The following is a 20,174-nucleotide window of genomic DNA, read 5'->3' as shown; positions in this document are numbered from 1 at the left end:
AGACTTAGCTCTTATGGCTAATGGAATCAAAGGTTATTGGGGAAAAAGCACAGATGGGGTAGTGATATTGGATGATCAGCCATGATCATATTGAATGGCAGTGCTGGCTCGAAGGGCCTACTCCTGCACCTATTTTCTATGATTCTAAACCACCAAGACCAGAATCAAACAGAATAGAGCACCTGCCCCCAAGCTAAGCATCAGATTCAGGCAACCAAGGGCCATTCTGCCCAGTTGAATGTACTGATGGGATTCTGCAATTGATTCTCTGCAAAGGTTATCAAGGCAGAAATTCTACTTGGATTAAGCAAGAATCTAAATTAGCATTTTCTTTATGGTAAACCAGACAATAGGGTGATTTCACTAAAGGTCACAAGAGGGAGCTGAAGGTGCCAATCCAGCAGAAGTGAACAGCGGACATTTGCCGTGGAGATTTAAAGGTCCAGAATATCGGGAATTATCGCGTTTGCTTGCTCAATTTCATCAAAAGTAAGTTGCCTTACTTTTGATGAAATTTAGCGAGCAAACGCGATAATTCCCGAAAGTGCGTGTTTTCCCATCCACTAACATGTACCGGATGTTTAGCATGTCCTCCACTTGAGATTTTCGGTCACGTGGGTGCGGATCTACGCTCCAATGACCTTTCGTGAAATCACCCTATAAACGGAGCTAAAATACTCCTCCCATCCCCCCGACCTCGGGCTCCTCCTCCTCCCTTTTTCCTTCCTTCTCCCCCCACCCCCCATCAGTCTGAAGAAGGGTTTCGGCCCGAAACGTCGCCTATTTTCTTCGCTCCATAGATGCTGCTGCACCCGCTGAGTTTCTCCAGCAATTTTGTGTACCTGCTAAAATACTTGATTCGCTTTGAAAGTTATTTATCAATGCATACACGTGCGTGCCTTTCATCTCCACGATTCTGTGATTCTCGAGACCTATGCAACTACTTTCTCAAACAAAATCTAGTGGGAGACCCTGAGTTGCAGACAGTGAACGCCGAGGCAAAAAACAAACTGAACATGTTGGAGACATTCAGCAAGTCAGGCAACATATTTGGGAATATGAAGTGTTCTCTGATAATAGGGTGTCCAACTTGAAAGTCTAACTCTTCCACAGATGCTGTCTCACCTGAGTATTTTCTGGTTTTATTTGTATTCTTTTAAATTTTTATTCGCTCAAGCCTGGACGTTGAATAATAAATGATTTTGACCACTACAAAAACCAAGCACCTCCTTGCAGATGGGTTTGCATTTCCTGTTGACTTTGTGACACGTCGAGTGACAGGGAGTGAGTGCGTTGAAGGCGGGACATCCTGCAAACGCCTGACCACCAACCCAGCGACTGAGAGTCTCACTTTCGTTTCCTAGCTAGTTAGCTAGTTAGTGTGCCACAGTTCCTTTGGTTAGAAAAAAGTCAGAGGGAGGGAGGGAGAGAGAGAAAGAAAGAGAGAGAAAGAGTGTGAGGGAGGGAGTGAGGGAAAGAGGGAGGAAGAGGTTTTTTAATTTGAAATGGAGGCCAGCCTGACCTGTGCGGTTTGCTTGTCGGTGTTTGAGAATCCCACCACTCTGCCAGTGTGCTCGCACAATTTTTGCAAGAAGTGCATCTTGGAATGTGTCACCAAGTCGTTCAGTAGTTCCGGGGGGTTTGGCCTGGGCATCTGCAGCAGTAGCAGCAACAACAACATCTGGAGGAACAGCCAGCTCGAGTGCCCCCTGTGCAGAAAGAGCAACTTCATCGCCGAAGGCGCCGTCAACCTGCCGGGCAACACCACGCTGGCCGAGGTGGTGAAGCTGTTCAGGTGCCTGCAGCAGCAGCAGCAGCAGCAGTCGGCGGCCGGTGGCTGCAGAGCGGAGGAGCTAGAAGAGAACGCGGGCCCGGGAGCCGGGAGCTCGAGCGACGGGCGAGCCTTGTGCGAGCGGCACCCGCCCCGGAGCCTGCAGCTCTTCTGCAAGGTCTGCAAACAGGCGGCTTGCGGCCAGTGCGTGTCCGAGCACCACCGCGGCGTCTTTCACTCCGTCAACCTGGTCGACATGATCTACCAGGAGGAAAAGGTATTCTGTCCTGCGGGACCCAGGGGCGGGGGGATACATATACGCACCATTATGCAACGATTGGACTACAAACAGTTGGAATAACTCAAGCGGGACAGACACAGCATGTCTGGAGAGAGGAACACGTTGTATCTTGTAGGTGACGTTTTGGGTCGAAACTCTTCTTCAGACCCGAAATGTCAGCTGTTGGTATAGGATGAAAAAATGGGTACCCCGACTGGGCTTGTATTCACTGGAATTTAGAAAGATAAGGGGATCTTATAGAAACATATAAAACTCTTCACACAAAGGGTGGTGGGTGGGTGTATGGAACAAGCTGCCAGAGGAGGTAGTTGAGGCTGGGACTCGCTATCCCAGCATTTAAGAGACAGTCACGACAAATACATGGATTGAGACAGGTTTGGAGGGATATGGACCAAGCGCAGGCAAGTGGGACTAGTGCAGCTGGGACATTGTTGGCCGGTGTGGGCAAGTTGGGCCGAAGGGCTTGTTTCAACACTGTATCACTCTGACTCTTAAAAGGTTGGACAGACTAAATGCAGGACAAATGTTTCTGATGTTAGGGGAGTCCAGAAACCGGGGGGGGGGTCACAGCTGAAGAATAAGGGGTAGGCCATTTAAGACTGAGATGAGGAAAAACCTCTTCACCCATAGTTGTGAATCTGGAATTCTCTTGCACAGACGGCAGTGGATTAACTGGATGTTTTCAAGAGAAAGTTAGATTTAGCTTTTAGGTGCTAAAGGAATCAAGGGAATGCAGGGGGGGGGGGGGGTAAGCAGGACAAGGGTACTGATTTTAGATTATCAGCCATGATCATTTTGAATGATGGTGCTGGCACGAAGGGCCGAATGGCCTACTCCTGCACCTATTTTTCTATGTTTCTATTCCTTCTCTCCAGAGATGTTACCTATCCAACTGAGTTACTCCAGCATTTTGTGTCTATCCGGTTTAAACCAGCATCTGCAGTTCCTTCCTACACAAAAGTTATGCAACGATGTACTCGGGTTATATCGAATCCTCCCCAGACGACATTGTTAATGACCTTTTATAATTTGATAAAAGTCACATGAATTTGTCCCGAAGCCATCCCCCGCTAAGGCTGAAGACGCTGGAAGTTATTTTTTCCAAATTTTTGCCTCTTTCCACTTTTAAGACATTCCTTTGGCCATCTGCACTCCTATATCCTTATTTGCCTGGGTGTCAGCATTTTGTTTTACAGGCCCTCAATGTACCATAAGATAATGTTGAATGTTAGAGGTGCTTTGAATGTAGCTATCCCCTGAAAACGGCAGGTATCGAGTGAATCTTATAAACGGGTTTGAAATGTCAGCATTTTATGTCTCCAGTGAGTGTATCTGGAAGGAAGGATATCATCTTACATTTCAAATAAATTGTTTGACCCAATACTTCCCTATTAGCCAACCCATGTTTCTTGTAGTGAATCATTAAGACTTACAGTACAAATCCAATTACTGTTTAAATGTGATGAGGGTTTTTGCCATCCTTCCAGGTCTCCACTAACTTCTTGGAAAATAAAGTTTTATCTCTTTAACCACTTACTTTAATCAAAGCCTGTTGATTTTGTATCCCTCTAAGGGAGAACAGTAACTTCTATTTACTCTCCATGTACCTATTGAACACCTCAAATTCCCCCCCCCCCCAAAGAAAATAAGCGTAATTTGTCATAGCCGCAGTTTTCCAATCCTATCAACTCTAAATAAATGTTCCTTTCCCCCCCCCCCCCCCCCCCCCCCCCCCAACTCAGTGCCATTGCACCTTTCCTGTTAAGCAGTGAACTATATATGGTACTCGAGCTATGGTCAAGCTCGTGTTCCAGCTTGCCCTTCAACTGTATGACTTGGTTAATAAAGGATAATTGCTTCATTCGAATGCATTATAAATTTGTCCCCCTGTCTTTCAAGGATTAGTGAATATTTACTCCAAGGATCCTGTATTTGTAGCAATTTTCCCATTTCCCTTGGCCTCAATGAAGCTCTCCAAATGCAATGCCACACTTCTCTGGATTAAATTCCAATTGCCATTTATCGGACCCTGAAGTCTAAAACTTTACTGTTCACTCAACGATATGATTTTTAAACTTCTATGTACTACCCATGTGCAAGTAAGTCTAAATCATTGTTGTTTTACAAAAAAAAACAAAGCACTTGACATTTGGAACGTTGGGAATAACCCTCCAACCACAGAAACGCTTGGGTATATTTGTATATTTTACCACTAATTGAAAACAATTGCCGTCTTTTTATCACTGAGTCTATTTTACCACTCATTGGACCCCTTGGGCTTTTCCTTTTTTATTTATCTTGCGATGTGGGCAATTGTCATTGTCAAAAAAAATTGTCATGGAACTTTGACAAAAACAACTTCAAACTAAATTGATAGATTTTTTAAATATAAATATAAAAAGATGGAAATACCTAATAGGTCTGTCAGCATATTTGGGGGCCAAGGTCTGTCAACATATTTCATATCCAAGTAATGTCTGCTTTTCTCTCCAAAGTTGATGAATACTTTAAGCATTTTCTGTTTTTATTTCATATTTCTGTCTGCAGTTTAAAAATAATTGTTGATAGATTGTTGTTGGCCAAGGAAATTGTGACCAATATGGATCTGTCAGGATCTAGAAATAAGATGACCTGTTTGTGTTCAACATTCAGTCCAACAGGTTGTACTATATTTTGGGGGAAAGATTGGAACAAATAGCAGTGGCAGATAAAACAAGTATGTTGCAGTAATATGTGTTTAGTCGAATGTTTTCAGATTTTGACCAACAAATTGATGTAAGTAAATCATTAGATCTGTGATTTATATTAGCGGAATGGATATATCTGACCTTTTTTTTCCAGCTTGATTACTTCAACAACATGAGAGAACTGAGGCAGTTGAATGAGAAATTGAAGGTTGAAGTTGCAGATGTCCCTTCGGATAGAGAGGTGAGAACTGCATGACGCTTAGTAAATGTCCTTCCCTTGCCTCTGTGTTATTGTGCCAGTGGTAGTTCTCTGCAACAACCCAAGCACTCCCATCATTTGCGATGCTTGGTACGTCAGTTATTTTACATTAAGTGATTCGCATGCAAAAAAATCTTTTTTTGTACATCTTCTGCAACAGGTTTTAATTATTAGCCTTCTCATTCATATCCTATTCTCCTGAATGCTGATCACAAACCTTTGCAAAATATATTTGTATGTTCTGGACAGATATTAAATAGAGATGACTTCCAAGGTCAAAATGGACACGATCTCCAGATTCCTCTTGGTTATTGATATAAAGTCGTGGAGATAATGCAGCCCATACTTCAAAGATAGACACAATATGCTGGAGTAACTCGGTGAGACAGGCAGCATCTCTGGAAAGAAGGAATGGGTGGTTTTGGGTCGAGACCTTTCTTCAGACCCGAAACGTCACCCATTCCAAAGATGCTGCCTGTCCTGCTAAGTTACTCCAGCATTTTCGGTCTATCTTTGGTGTAAACCAGCATCTGCAGTTCCTTCCTACAGCCGTTACTTCAACTTGGGTGTTGCCTTCAAATGTTTTTAGAAGATAATGCGGGGATTAAATATGGATAATGACCCAAACCAGAGCAACATTATTTATTTCTTAAATGTTTTTAATTTCCTATTGATGTATTCAGGAATCCTCAGTACATTGCACAATTTATAACCCATTGCCTGAATGCATTACTGACCTACTGATTCATATTATTTATCTAGCTAATGCTGGAGTATGAAAAAGAAGTTATTGCGAGCAAATTTGAAGAGATTTCAGAGAAATTAGTACAGAAAAAAAAGCAGTTTTTGGATAAGATTGAAAAGGAGATCGAATGCAAGAAAAAGGAACGTAAAGCTTGCCTTGCAAGAAAACAGACACAGAAAGACACCATTGAGAAGTACCTGAAGGATTGTGAAATATTGGTGAATGAATGCAATCCTGTAACTTTTCTCAAGGTAAGAGTCTTTTCAAGGACAACATTTAACGACCATCCCAATAAACCTCGCTATTGTTAATGAATTTGCCACCGACCTATTGATACTAACAGTCAGATTCGTGTCTAATAAATCTATAATTCCAATTTTCCACAAAAGAAACATAGACTGCATTGTGTAGTATTATATGTTAGATGAAAGAACTTAGGAGACTATGCTCAAAAAGTGAATGTAGTACATGCATAAAGCATGATTAATCTGATTTTTTTTTTCCCTCAAGATTATTCTGTAGTTGTAATTGTAGTTGGAAATTTTAACATGCAAGAAAGTGGATTCTTCTTTGAAAAACTGTTTAGTTCAAAGAAAGTTTATGCTTGCTAAAGTTGAAAGGTCACAGAATTAAGGTGGGCAAATGGAGACACTGCATTGTAAGTAAGTCATTGTAAGTAAGTAAATGTTATTTATATAGCACGTTTAAATCAACTCATGTTGAAACCAAAGTGCTTTACATAGAAGAAATAATTAAGTTTCCATACATCCATAGAAAAATTTAAAATAAAGAAAAATGACAAAACACATTGTAAAATTCAACATGAACGTCCCCCCCCACAACAGAATCAAAATGTTTCACTGTGCGGAAAGGCATCAGAAAGTTCAGTCCTCTTCCTCTGTGATTACCCGAGGTCGGGGCCTATTTGTGTCCTCCGCAGCCTAAACCTTGTCTAAACATACACAATGGTCTTTGCTCTTCCTATCGTTTATTCATGCAAAATAGAAACTTTTTCTCAAAACTAGATTTCTTCTTACCGAGTCCACATCACAAGATTAGAAATTGTTCAGCCAGAGCTAAACACACTTCGCGGCATCTGCATACAATTGCTTCTTGCGCTTCTTGTGCGTGGTGGTGGAAAGATTGGTGGAAACAGGGCTGTGACGTGAACGCTCTTTCCTTGACCCCAAACTAGATTTGGGAACCTTAGACTCTGCTGATTTGTAAAAATCTACTGCTAAGATTCGTCATTTGTGGTAGCTTGTTCAGATTACCAGGTAGTGGGAGATTGAATTGGAATAATCAAGTGGTTAGGTTAAAATTACAATCTCATTGTTGGTTAAATTGCAATTATTTCACATATAAATAGATTAAGGAAGGGAGAAAACAATGGGACGTTTTAAGTTTTGATTTCCAATCTGTCTTTTGCAGAGAACTGAAACCAAAAGTTTAATACAGAAAATGCCCAGCAGATCTGTCAGTGTCTGTGCAAAGAGTAAAATTGAATCAATATTACAGATGAACAACCTTGCAACAGAACTGGCCGGTTGTTATCTAAACTTATTGAATTCAGTATTGTACCAAGTCTGTAAAGTGCTGTTCTTCAAGCTTGTGTTGTGCCTCACTGGAGAGTGTAGGAGCGATGAGAGAGAAAAGAAATGGGGAGGTGAATTAATGCTCGGGATCACCTCTACAGATTGAACAACGTTGTACAACTGCAAAGGGTAACTGCATAACTGAACTCCTCCATTTGTTTTGTGGTTAAGGAACTTAAAACACAAATACAAAATCCGATGGCATATTTGAATGGGCGGCAGAATAGGACTTATTGGGTAGTACTTTGAAAGAGCAAGCACAGGCTCTTGCTGACATTTGTGGGGGGGGGGGGGGGGGGGGGGGGGGGGGTTGTATTGACACGTTACTGAGCTCTCTATCTCATTCCTGCACGCCATCTCATCATTGTTTGAGATTTGGCCCACATCAATAGTGTTTGTAGTATTCGAGAGCTTGAGGGTTGTTGGGAAGAAGCTGTTCCTAAACCTGGAGGTCGTGACTCTTATACATTCTTCCCGATGGAGTGAAGTGAGTGTGTGGACAGGGTGGTGTGGGTCCTTAATGATGCTGTCTGCCTTTTTGAGCATTTTATATAATCCCTTCAATGGTGGGGAGGTCTGAACCCATGATGCATTGGGTAGAGTTCACCACTTTTTGCCATCTCCTTCATTCCTGGGTGTTCGAGTTGCTGAACAAGGCCGTGATACAACCAGGCGATACATTCTCTACTGTACACCTATAGATTGTTCTTCGATATACCAAATCTCTTCGGTCTTCTAAAGAAGTAAAGGCGTAGATGACCTTTCTTTATGATTGCATCAATGTGCTGGTTCCAGGACTGATCTTCAGAAAAGTACACACCCGAGAACTTGAAATTGTTGATTCTCTCCATCTCCGACCCAATCGACGAAGCAGGTTAATGGATCATTGGCCTTCCCCATCCTAATCAACTTCGTGATTTTGCTGGCATTGGAGCAAGAATGCTGGCACCATTCAATCAGAAGATTAATCTCTTTCCCCCCCATATAATCTAACTCGTCATTACCCGTAAATTGTCCAACGATGATAAAGATGTAATTGGAACTGTTTGCCTACACAGTCATGTGTGTAGAGTGAGTAGGACCGAGCACACAGCCTGAGGTGCCCCTGTGCTGATGGTCATTAAGGAAGAAGAGCTGTTGCTAACTCTTATCGATTTGTGCTCTGTTGATGAGGACGTCAAGGATCCAGGGATGCACAGAGACCCAGTTCCAAGTTTGGAAGGGATGATGGTGTTGAATGCCTGTAGACTGTAGTCGACAACCAGCCTGATGTATGTGTTTAAGAAGGAACTGCAGATGCTGGAAAATCGAAGGTACACAATAAAGCTGGAGAAACTCAGCAGGTGCAGCAGCATCTATGGAGCGAAGGAAATCGGCAACGTTTCGGGCCGAAACCCTTCTTCAGACTGATGGGGGGCGGGGAGAAGAAAAGAAAAAGGAGGAGGAGCCCGAAGGCTGGGGGATAGGAGGAGACAGCAGGAGGGCTGAGGAAGGGGAGGAGACAGCAAGGACTAACAAAATTGGGAGAATACAATGTTCATGCCCCCAGGATGCAGACTCCCCAAGCGGAATATGAGGTGTTGTTCCTCCAATTTCCGGTGTTGCTCGCTCGGCCATGGAGGAGGCCCAGGACAGAGAGGTCCGATATGGAGTGAGATGGGGAGTTGAAGTGCTGAGCCAACAGGAGGTCAGGTTGGTTATTGCTGACCGAGCGGAGGTGTTCGGCGAAATGATCGCCCAACCTCTGCTTGGTCTCACCGATATAGATGATCTGACATCTAAAGCAGCGGATGCATGCGTTCTTATTGTCCATTTGGTCATGAGCAGTGTGGAGAGCCACAAGATTGCATCCCCTCCTTGATCTATTGTGGTGGTAATCAAGTTGTAGTGGGCACAGGTACTTGCTGAGGTAGGAGTTGATATGCGCTATATCCAACCTCTCCTAGCACATCATCAGCATGGAGGTTAATGCCGCCGGTCGGTAGTCATTGAGACGTGTTGCCTTCCTCTTCATGGGCACCAGTATTATTGATGACCTCTTAAAGCAGGTGGGAAATTCAGACCTCAGTAATGAGAGGTTGAAGATGTCTGCAAAAACTCCAGCCTGTTGGTCCACACACATTTTGTACTAAATGACCCAGAATTACAGGCCTTAATCTGAACTGGAGTAGACTCAGATCTAAAAAGTAATACTTCATACAGCATGTTGGTATATTATACTGCTCTTGATATGTGGCAGGCTTTCATTCTTTGCAATAAATGTAATGGGTATAAATCTATTTCATCTGTTTATCTATTCCTAATGCATTCTTTCTTTTAAATTTCAGGTGGCTTGTGACTTAAATGAAAGGTAACTTAAAAATACTGTTTGGGTTATTGGAAGGGCCTTTCTTGAATTAATTACACTTTTTAATCCCTTTCTATATTAAAAACTTTGAGAATCAGAACATTTCGAGATTAAAAAACACAGAATGCTAGAACAACTGAACAGATCAGGCAGCATTTGCGGAAAGAAAGACGATCAATGTTTGATATCCGTGATCTTTCATCAGAATCCACCTCTCTAAGGACAGTCACATACTTGAAGCATTGACGCCTTTTCTTTCCTTTAATGTTGCCTGACTTGCTTTGATTTTATTGTTCTCTGTTTTATTTTAACATCTCATCAGTAACCCTGGCAGAAAGCTATGTTCATTAATTCTGGTCATTTGTGCATCTCTAATTGACTTGGCGTCAGTTGTTTGTCCTTCAGTATGTAGAGCCAAAAATGCTTGAATTTTCTGAATTGTTCCCTCTTTTAAGATGCTCCTTAAAATGTACCTTGCCTCTTCTATTGTCATGTCCTTTGGCTCAGTTCTGATGTTTTTAATGGCTTACATTCCTGAGAAGCATCTTTACTGCGTGAAAACAGCATGCTGCTTCAATATTTGGTCTCTACACACGAGGACTCATAGTCTTACACCTATGCGGATCAAGATGCCCCATCTAAACTAGTTTGTCCCTATTTGGCCCTTATCCCTCTAAACCTTTTGTATCCATGTACCCGTGCAGATATTTTTTTTATTTTAATGTGCTTATCTCAACTAATTCATCTGGCTGTGTGTGCATGTGTGTGTGTGTTTGTTCTCACCTTAAACCTATTTATCTATATTACTAAAAGTCTGATCTAGACCACTTCCTGTTGTTCTGTATAATGATTTTAGAAAAAACGCTGCCACTTATGGCTGTGTGTTTTGGCCATCTAACTCACAGTCCTCCGGTGCGCAGGACAAGAGGATTTTTCCCACCGATGAAAAATAAGAGTTATTAGTGTTTTAAAAATGTTGAGATTCTCTCTCCTGAAGGCCAAGCCTCTTCCGGAGAGACTTTAAAACTCGGAAGTGTTGAGTGCCTCAGTCAGTCTCTGCAAGATGGGGGAGCGAGAGGGTCACGTCTCTCAGTCTGAGCTGTGAATAACACTGAACACATGTCTACTAAACTGTGAATGGTTTTACTGACCTGTCAGTGCCCTTAATGTGGTTTGAAAATATAGTTTGGAAATGCTAAAGCTGTGTTGCCTTTGGTTTGGAAATGCTAAAGCTGTGTGCCTTTGGTTTGGAAATGCTAAAGCTGTGTGCCTTTGGTTTGGAAATTGCAAAGCTTTGTTGCCTTTGGTTTGGAAATGCTAAAGCTGTGTTGTCTAATTAAAGTTGCCTTGCCTTCTATATAATTAAAAGTCTAATCTTGACCACTTCCTGTTTGCGCTTTGTATTGATTTTAGAAAAAACGCTACCACATACGGCCGTGATTTTTGGCCATCTTACTCTGAGTCACCCTCCGCTCATCAGGTGCCGAGGATTTTTCCCATCGAGTTATTTGTGTTTAAAAAATGTTGAGATTCTCTCTCCTGTCAATCACGCCATGAAGGCCACGCCCCTTCTGGTGGGAGGGGGAGGGACTATAAAACCTAGAAGTGTGGGCGTGGCTCAGTCTCTGCAAGATGGAGGAGGGAGAGGTCACGACTCACTGTCTTTGGTGGCCTTGCACCCTGCTTCAAGTGGTAAGAAACTGCACTTGAATTTGGTGGCCTTGCACCCTGCTTGAAATGGAATTTCAAGGAATAGCCTTGAGTTAACTGCCAGCCCACCAGCCGTGAGTGAGCTGCCAGCACAACAGGCTTGAGTGACTGAGCCGCCAGCCCAAGAATCCATTCGGCCAACAATTTCCATACCAGCCCTCTGGAAACCAGTCCCTTCCGCCCACAACATCCATATTAGCGCTCCAGAAAGCCCCCCCCCCCCCACTGGCTCCCAATATTGTAATTGGTGGAGAGATGGAATATTGCGTTGGGGGCCCAGCCCTCCCGTGTGATGCTGGGACCCATCGGGTCCCATTTAGTCTAGTTCTCTCTAGTTCTTGCTTCCCTTACCTTGGGGGGGGGGGGGGGGGGGGAGAGACCCAGTGGATGACTATAAACCTCACAGCTCTCCAGCTGGCCTTCTACCTCAGCTCCGCTTTCCTGCTTTATTACCCATTTCCCTTAATTACTTTAATATCCAGAAATCTATTGATCTCTGCTTGGAATGAACAAAATGACTGACATCCTTTTTGAATAGAGAATTCTAGAGATTCACTACTCTGAATGGAGAAATCTCACCTCGGTATCAAATAGCCTACCATTTATTCTGAGGGAATTACTGCTGAATCTAAATTCCTCGACCAGGAGAAACATCCTCCCTGTGTCTAGAATGTTGTGAATTTGAGTGAGATGACCCATCATTCCTCTAAATGTTAAAAAAAATACATGTTTACCTCTAAATGCTAAAGAATACATGTTTAATCTCAAACAACTATCAATCTGTTGAATTTTCATTAAACCCCCTTAATTGTAAATACAGTGCCCTCCATAATGTTTGGGACAAAGACCCGTCATTTATTTATTTGCCTCTGTACTCCACAATTTGAGATTTATAATAGAAAAAAAAAATCACATATGGTTAATGAGCACATTGTCAGATTTTAATAAAGGTCATTTTTATACATTTTGGTTTCACCATGTAGAAATTACAGCAGTGTTTATACATAGCCCCTCCATTTTAGGGCACCATAATGTTTGAGACACAGCAATGTCATGTAAATGAAAGTAGTCCTGTTTAGTATTTTGTTACATATCCTTTGCTTGCATTGATTGCTTGAAGTCTGCGATTCATGGGCATCACCAGTTGCTGGGTGTCTTCTCTGGTGATGCTCTGCCCGGCCTGTATTGCAGCCATCTTTAGCTTATGCTTGTTTTGGGGGCTAGTCCCCTTCAGTTTTCTCTTTAACATATAAAAGGCATGCTCAATTGGGTTCAGATTGGGCGATTGACTTGGCCACTCAAGAATTGATCATTTTTTAGCTTTGAAAAACTCATTTGTTGCTTTAGCAGAATGTTTGGGTTTATTGTCTTGCTGTAGAATGAACCACCAGCCAATGGGTTTTGAGGCATTTGTTTGAACTTGAGCAGATAGGATGTGTCTATACACTTCAGAACTCATTAAGCTACTACCATCAGCAGTTGTATCATCAATGAAGATAAGTGAGCCAGTACCGTCAGCAGCCATACATGTCCAGGCCATAACACCCCCACCACCATGTTTCTCAGATGAGGTGGTGTGCTTTGGATCTTGGGCAGTTCCTTCTCTCCTCCATACTTTGCTCTTGCCATCACTCTGATATACGTTAATCTTCGCCTCATCTGTCCACAAGACCTTTTTCCAGAACTGTGGTTGCTCTTTTAAGTACTTCTTGGCAAACTGTAACCTGGCCATCCTATTTTTACAGTTAGCCAGTGGTTTTTGCAACTTGCAATGTAGCCTCTGTATTTCTGTTCTTGAAGTCTTCTGCAGTGGATTTGGCTGCAGTGACCCAGACAAATTCACACCTGACTCCTGAAGAGTGTTTCTGATCTGTCAGACAGGTGTTTGGGGATTTTTCTTTAATATAGAGAGAATGTTTCTGTCATCAGCTGTGGAGGTCTTCCTTGGCCTGCCATTCCCTTTGCAATAATTAGGGTCACCAGTGCTCTCTTTCTTCTTAATGATGTTCCAAACAGTTGATTTTGGAAAGCCTAAGGTTTGGCTGATGTCTGTAATAGTTTTATTCTTGTTTCTCCGTCTCATAATAGCTTCTTTGACTTTCATTGGCACAACTTTGGTCCTCGTGTTGATAAACAGCAATAAAGTTTCCAAAAGTGATGGAAAGACTGGAGGAAAGTCTAGGTGCTGAGAGCTCTCTTATACCTGCATTAAGGAGGCAATTAAACACACCTCAGCAATTTTAAATGCCTGTGAAGCCATGTGTCCCAAACATTATTGTGCCCTGAAATGGGGGGACTATGTATAAACATAGCTGTAATTTCTACATGGTGAAACCAAAATGTATAAAAATAGCCTTTAATAAAATCTGATGATGATGAAAATTTCTATTATAAATCTCAAATAGTGGAATACAGAGGCAAATAAATAAATGATGGGTCTTTGTCCCAAACATTAAGGAGGGCACTGTATATCATAGAAACATAGAAACATAGACAATAGGTGCAGGAGTAGGCCATTCGGCCCTTCGAGCCTGCACCGACATTCAATATGATCATGGCTGATCATCCAACTCAGTATCCCGTACCTGCCTTCTCTCCATACTCCCTGATCCCCTTAGCCACAAGGGCCACATCTAACTCCCTCTTAAATATAGCCAATGAACTGGCCTCAACTACCCTCTGTGGCAGAGAGTTCCAGAGATTCACCACTCTCTCTGCGTGAAAAAAAGTTCTTCTCATCTCGGTTTTAAAGGATTTCCCCTTTATCCTTAAGCTGTGACCCCTTGTCCTGGACTTCCCTAACATCGGGAACAATCTTCCTGCATCTAGCCTGTCCAACCCCTTAAGAATTTTGTAAGTTTCTATAAGATCCCCTCTCAATCTCCTAAATTCTAGAGAGTATAAACCAAGTCTATCCAGTCTTTTCTTCATAAGACAGTCCTGACATCCCAGGAATCAGTCTGGTGAACCTTCTCTGTACTCCCTCTATGGCAATAATGTCCTTCCTCAGATTTGGAGACCAAAACTGTACGCAATACGTCAGGTGTGGTCTCACCAAGACCCCGTACAACTGCAGTAGAACCTCTCTGCTCCTATACTCAAATCATTTTGCAATGAAAGCTAACATACCATTCGCTTTCTTTACTGCCTGCTGCACCTGCATGCCTACCTTCAATGACTGGTGTACCATGACCCCCAGGTCTCGCTGCATCTCCCCCTTTCCCAATCGGCCACCATTTAGATAATAGTCTGCTTTCCTGTTTTTGCCACCAAAATGGATAACCTCACATTTATCCACATTATACTGCATCTGCCAAACATTTGCCCACTCACCCATATCCTTTCTTTAAGTGCAGGGATCGGTATTGTAAAAAATACAGGCTTACCGAGGCTGTGTATAATTTCAATGAAACACATTTGTTCCTGTACACAAAATCTTTAATTAAGGCCATGATACCATTTGCCTTTCTAATCGCTTGCTTCATCGGTATGTTTGCTTTGAATCACTGTCTCCCAATCCGACCCATTCACCACTTTTGTTTTGTGCATCAAGAGGGATGACTTCACATTTGTCCATATTGTATGCAAACTACAATTTCTCACCCACTCTTTTCATTTTTTTTGTATCCCCAGAAACCTCTATATCCTCCTTCCTGCGCATGATCCAAAATAGGTTTATATAATTAGAATATCTCACCACTATTCACAAGCTGCCAGCCTGAGAGACTAATCTCACCTGTTATCTGCCTATTTACCCATTCTGGATGCATGTCAGTGTATTAATCTCAATTTTATATACAGGAACCTTGTTGACCAACTTTCTGTATGGGTCCTTTAACAAAGCTTTCCTAATATCTAATTGTGCTGTAAACACTTTTTCTACAATTTATCCTGCAAGAAGGCCATAAATTGGTGAAACACAATTTTCTTTTCATACACCTATGCTAGTCCTAAATCTTGTCGTAGCATGATAACTGATTGTAATTCTGTAAGGAGTGTGGGTGTTTTATTCAAGTCGAAGTATGAAGTGGATGAGAAAAAAATGGAATGATCGTATATTAACACTGTATTACTCCAAGTTGTTATTTTGTCCTTTTTATGCTTAAATGTGTATGCAATTCATATAGGAAAAAGTATTTTTTAAATATAGCAGTATCTACTAATGAAAACTATTGGGCACCTCTGGAGTCCTCTGTTAGAGCATTGAACACATACAGGGCATGACACAAAACTACAGATTTGTGCAACTTTCATAAAGTATCCACATTTTTCAATGTCATCTGAATATTAAAAACAAATTGATGTAGAAGTGAGTAGCACACAATCTGGCTCTTTCACAATCACAATAATACTTTATTAGCCAATATGTTTTGCAACATACGAGGAATCTCATTTGCCGAGTCAGTCATACAAATGAAAAGCAACGGAACACACAAAACATATTTCAACATAAACATCCACTACAGTGACTCCTCCTCATTCCTCACTGTGCTGGAAGTCGAAAAAAAGTTCAAATCTCTTTGCTTCATTGTTCTCCCACGGTCGGGGGCCTCTAGCCCTCCGTTGACGGGACGATCTTGACTCCCGTAGCCGGCGGTCGGGCCCTCTGCATCGGGGCGATCAGCTCCTGCATCGGGGAGATGTCAGCTCCCCGCGCCGGCGATCGAACCGTGGGTCGGGGCTGGTTGAACCTCTGCGTCGTTGGAGCTCCTGACATATACGGTCTCTCCCGAGACTTGAGCTCACGATGGTAATCAGTTTACAGGCCAATCACTTTTAGGTACTTTTTAAATTTAACTTAGGGATGCAGCATTTTGTTTTCCTATTATAACTGTTATTGTATTTTTCTTGCAAAGAGTGAGGAGCAACCTAGCCATTGTCCTCCCTACCATGAAAAAGGATAATGAATCGGCATGTCTGCAGCCCAGTCAGCTTCACATAAAGCCAATTTTGGATAGCATCTCTGCACTTCAGTTTGCCGAAGATACGTCAGAACCTACTTGTGCCTTGGGTGAGACATTTGCGTTTGTTTTGATTTTAAAATAAAAATGTCATCTGAATTTTTGTTCACTTTGGAATCAACACACTATATGCTCAACTGAAAAATGTATTATATTTTACATGGGAGACAACACTCACTTAAAAGGCCATGCTAAGGAGTTAGGGCTGTCATTTAATCAGCATTTAATATAATTGCATATTGAAACATAATTTAATTTAAGTTTGCATGGATGTTTTTAAGGTGACATTGAATAGTGTTGAATTTCACAATTGTTTTTGGGCACCTTCTAAATCTCCCTGCTGCTGATTCTCGTCTCAAAAACTCACGATGTCCAAATGCAGGAGGAAATGAAGGCAAGGGGAGCAATGGGATAAAGGTTTAGCTGATTAGGTGAGGGGAATGCATGGGTTGGGGGAAAGGGAGAGAGTGTGGAGGATTCCGATATTTGTGGTATCATTTTCATTATCCCCAAATTGTGCATTTTACTGCACTGTTTTGCACCTTATCTTCAGTCTTTCTTATTTCTTCTTTAATCCCTGTTGATACTGTCTGAAGTTAGAGGTTATTGTTGAGCTCCAGCTAATTTAATCTCTCAAACTCTGACCTATGCATCTGATTTGCTTTTTGATGCCCGTCTATTTTATAAATCCTTGTAGATGCCGACACATCAGCATATACATTCTAGCAATGGGTCATGCAGAAATCGCATCGCAGAGCTTATGTCCAGGGTCAACTATGTTTTTCACTAACTATTTTAAAATTAGAGAATTGTGGCTCACATTTACAAAGCTTGACAGTTCACCATGACATTCAACTGTTTAAAACCAGTGATTCTGAATTCCCAGGTTTAATTCCCAAGTTGGGAGAATTGCATTGCTTGATTTTTTTTTTTGTTGAAAGAGATAATTACATTATCTCGTCTTGCATCGATTGGATGTGGAGAGGATGTTTCTACTAGTGGGAGAGTTTAGGACAAGAGGTCATAGCCCCAGATTTAAAGGACGTTCTTTTAGGAAGGAGATGAGAAATTTCTTTAGTCAGAGGGTGGCGAATCTGGAATTATTTGCTGCTGACGGTTGTCGAGGCCAAGTCAGTGAATATTTTTGAGGCAGAGATAGATAGATTCTTGATTAGTACAGATGTCAGAGGTTTTGGGGCGAAGGCAGGAGAATGGGGTTAAGAGGGGAAGATAGATAGATCAGCCGCGATTGAATGGCGAAGTAGACTTGATCGGCCGAATGGCCTAATACTATCTCTTCTGACCATTTGACATTTTGTAGTAAACAAACAAAAAAATTGATCTGCTTTAGTGCATAATGCATCCGTGATTTGCTCGATGCATTTGGACTGACTGATGCAGATGTGCCTCGAGGCATCATAGAAAGAATTGTAATTGTATTTAACCATGGAAATCATTAGTACTGTAGTCCCTGGGACTATTGAATGGATGACATGAGATGGCCCAAGGATATCACTGCCTCCCTAATATAAACCAAAATTGGCAAAGACTTTCCAACCCTAAGTATCTTTGGGTTTGATAGCTGCTTTAGTAGATGGGGGGGGGGGGGGGGGGGGAAATAAATGCTATTAACTGAATATTCACTGCAGCTGTTGGTGAACACATGGTGACTAGGGGCTGAACTTGTGTTTGAAGGCAATAATTTCCCATAATTTCCCTGCATTGTAGCAGCTCATTCAGTATATGCCAGCTCACACACCGCAGTTAATTTGCTCACTGTTTCCCACTTCCCACTCACTTTGCATATAAAATTCTGCCTAATTCTAACTCTTTTGCCGCCCACTTGTATAATGGGCAATTTATAGTTGCCACTGAAACAACCAAACAGCACATCTTTGGATGTGGAAGGAAGCTTGAGCACTAGCTAGAGCTCTCCATCACAGATGTAGGAAGAATCTTCTTGATGTAGTTTCTTCCCAGAGGCAATTCGGACTGTAAACGCCTATCTCACCAGGGACTAACTCTACTGAACGTTTTTCCTTCCATTATTTATTATGTTAAAAAAATATGTGTGTTATGATTGTGTTTATAATTTGTTTGGTTGTTTTGTTGTTTGTCTTTTGCACAAAAGTCCGCGAGCATTGCCACTTTCATTTCACTGCACATCTCGTATGTGTATGTGACAAATAAACTTGACTTGACTTGACTTGAATCGGGGTTGCCGGGGAGAAGGCAGGCGAATGGGGTTAGAAGGGAGAGATAGATCAGCCATGATTGAATGGCAGCGTAGACTTGATGGGCTGAATGTCCTAATTCTACTCACCACTTGTGACCTTATGACTGTGAGGCAGCGGAACAATTTACTGTACCACTCTGCCATCCTTTCTCAGAAAAAAAATTGTTTCGTTTGGAGATTTTTATAAAATATATGCAAAGATTTGGATCACTGAATGGAGGAAGCACATGTTGGGGAGCACAAGTAACTATTTATTAAAGCACGCATATGTAAAATGCAGATAAACTATCAACTATCAATAAGGAAACAATCCAAAATAACAGGTCTCACGCCCCTCTGCGTCTCCTGTCTGCTCTGACTGGCACTGGCACACACCATGTCACAGGCTCAAACTCCACACAGACAGAACTTGAGGCCTGGATCGAACCTGTTCTGTGTGGAAGCACCTCCACTATCCGCACCACTCTGTCACCCCTATTTCCTTTGAATGTTGATGGGTTGGTTAGTAACTTTGCTGAAAACACCCAAATTGGTGTTGCAGACATTTATTTTAATAAAATTATTACATGAATTACATTTTCAAGTAGCATTTTGCAGGCCTGGGAGTATAGCTAGGCCAAGAGTCAAGAGTGTTTTGTTGTCATATGTTCCAGATAGATCAATGAAATTCTTCCTTGTAGTAATACTCTGTGGTGCAATTCTTACTCAAGTACAACTAACGTTCAGCAACTCTGAAGGTTCACTTGGAATAACTTGGAGTTATGTAAATTAATTTTGTTTACCCACAGATGCTGACAACGTCACAAATAAGAAGGTCAAACAAGGGTATCGATTTAAAACTCCCTTGAAAATGTGGAAACAACCCAAGGGTTGTGAAGGAGCAGAATTTTCTGTAAGTTAGTTAAAAGAATTCAGTATATTCTTAAAAGTACACAATCAAGATTACTAGCAGTAATTAAAGAAAAATTCTATTGTGCAAGAAAAAGAATTAAGGTAAACTTTGAAACATTCTTTAACTTTAAAAAAAAACGTCTTTCAGCCAGAAATAATCTATGACAATCTTGAAGGCCACGAGATCGTTATTGGTGTATACTTCAAAAGATGAATATCAGGGCATGAGTCTAGAGGTAAGTTGGTATGGTTTAAAATTTCACAGAAGCATTTTATCTATCAGCCACCTAATAACAGCAGCTCCCATGTGAAAAAGGTTCTCTAACACTCTCGAAGCTTTAGTTTTTCTTCATCTTTGTCTCGCTCAGAATTAGAGGTTAGGTTTGGGCTTGGGTAGTGAATGGAAAGCATGCTTTTGCAATATTTATACTTTAGGATTGACAGATGCACTTTAAAGTCAACGGAGATCTTTTGAATTCTTTGTTTGCCGATCCTTGGTGCTTCTGCCTATATCTGTGTATAAGCTTTCATAAGAACACACAATATATCTGTACATGGCTAATGTCATGGGAGAATGTATCAGATTTATTGGGATGAAGTAGTCTACTACATGGATGCAAATGTGGATGGGTTTGTTTCTCATTTGTATTTGGTCAGTACTCATGGTGTAC

The 20,174-nt window shown here is 41.7% G+C and overlaps 1 protein-coding gene across 1 annotated transcript; it reads left to right on the top strand.

Moving 5' to 3' along the window:
* Positions 1-1,183: 1,183 nt before the first annotated feature.
* Positions 1,184-19,717, top strand: LOC129697434 (E3 ubiquitin-protein ligase TRIM63-like). The gene is made up of 7 exons (XM_055636031.1): positions 1,184-2,048; positions 4,914-5,000; positions 5,781-6,014; positions 9,686-9,708; positions 16,272-16,426; positions 19,401-19,504; positions 19,652-19,717. Exons 1-7 carry the CDS (start codon positions 1,506-1,508, stop codon positions 19,715-19,717), a joined length of 1,212 nt encoding a protein of 403 aa, XP_055492006.1. The 5' UTR covers positions 1,184-1,505.
* The last annotated feature ends 457 nt before the right edge of the window (positions 19,718-20,174 follow it).

Source organism: Leucoraja erinacea, chromosome 1 (genome assembly GCF_028641065.1).
Source record: "Leucoraja erinacea ecotype New England chromosome 1, Leri_hhj_1, whole genome shotgun sequence".
NCBI lineage: Eukaryota > Metazoa > Chordata > Chondrichthyes > Rajiformes > Rajidae > Leucoraja > Leucoraja erinaceus.
This window is presented reverse-complemented; position numbering and strand designations above follow the sequence as displayed.

Excerpts from the sequence above, each read along its gene's own strand:
- LOC129697434 (XM_055636031.1), top strand. The coding sequence starts at position 1,506 with ATGGAGGCCAGCCTGACCTGTGCGGTTTGCTTGTCGGTGTTTGAGAAT. Across the intron at positions 2,049-4,913 it reads TGATCTACCAGGAGGAAAAG|CTTGATTACTTCAACAACAT; the intron begins GTATTCTGTCCT and ends TTTTTTTTCCAG. Across the intron at positions 6,015-9,685 it reads ATCCTGTAACTTTTCTCAAG|GTGGCTTGTGACTTAAATGA; the intron begins GTAAGAGTCTTT and ends TTTAAATTTCAG.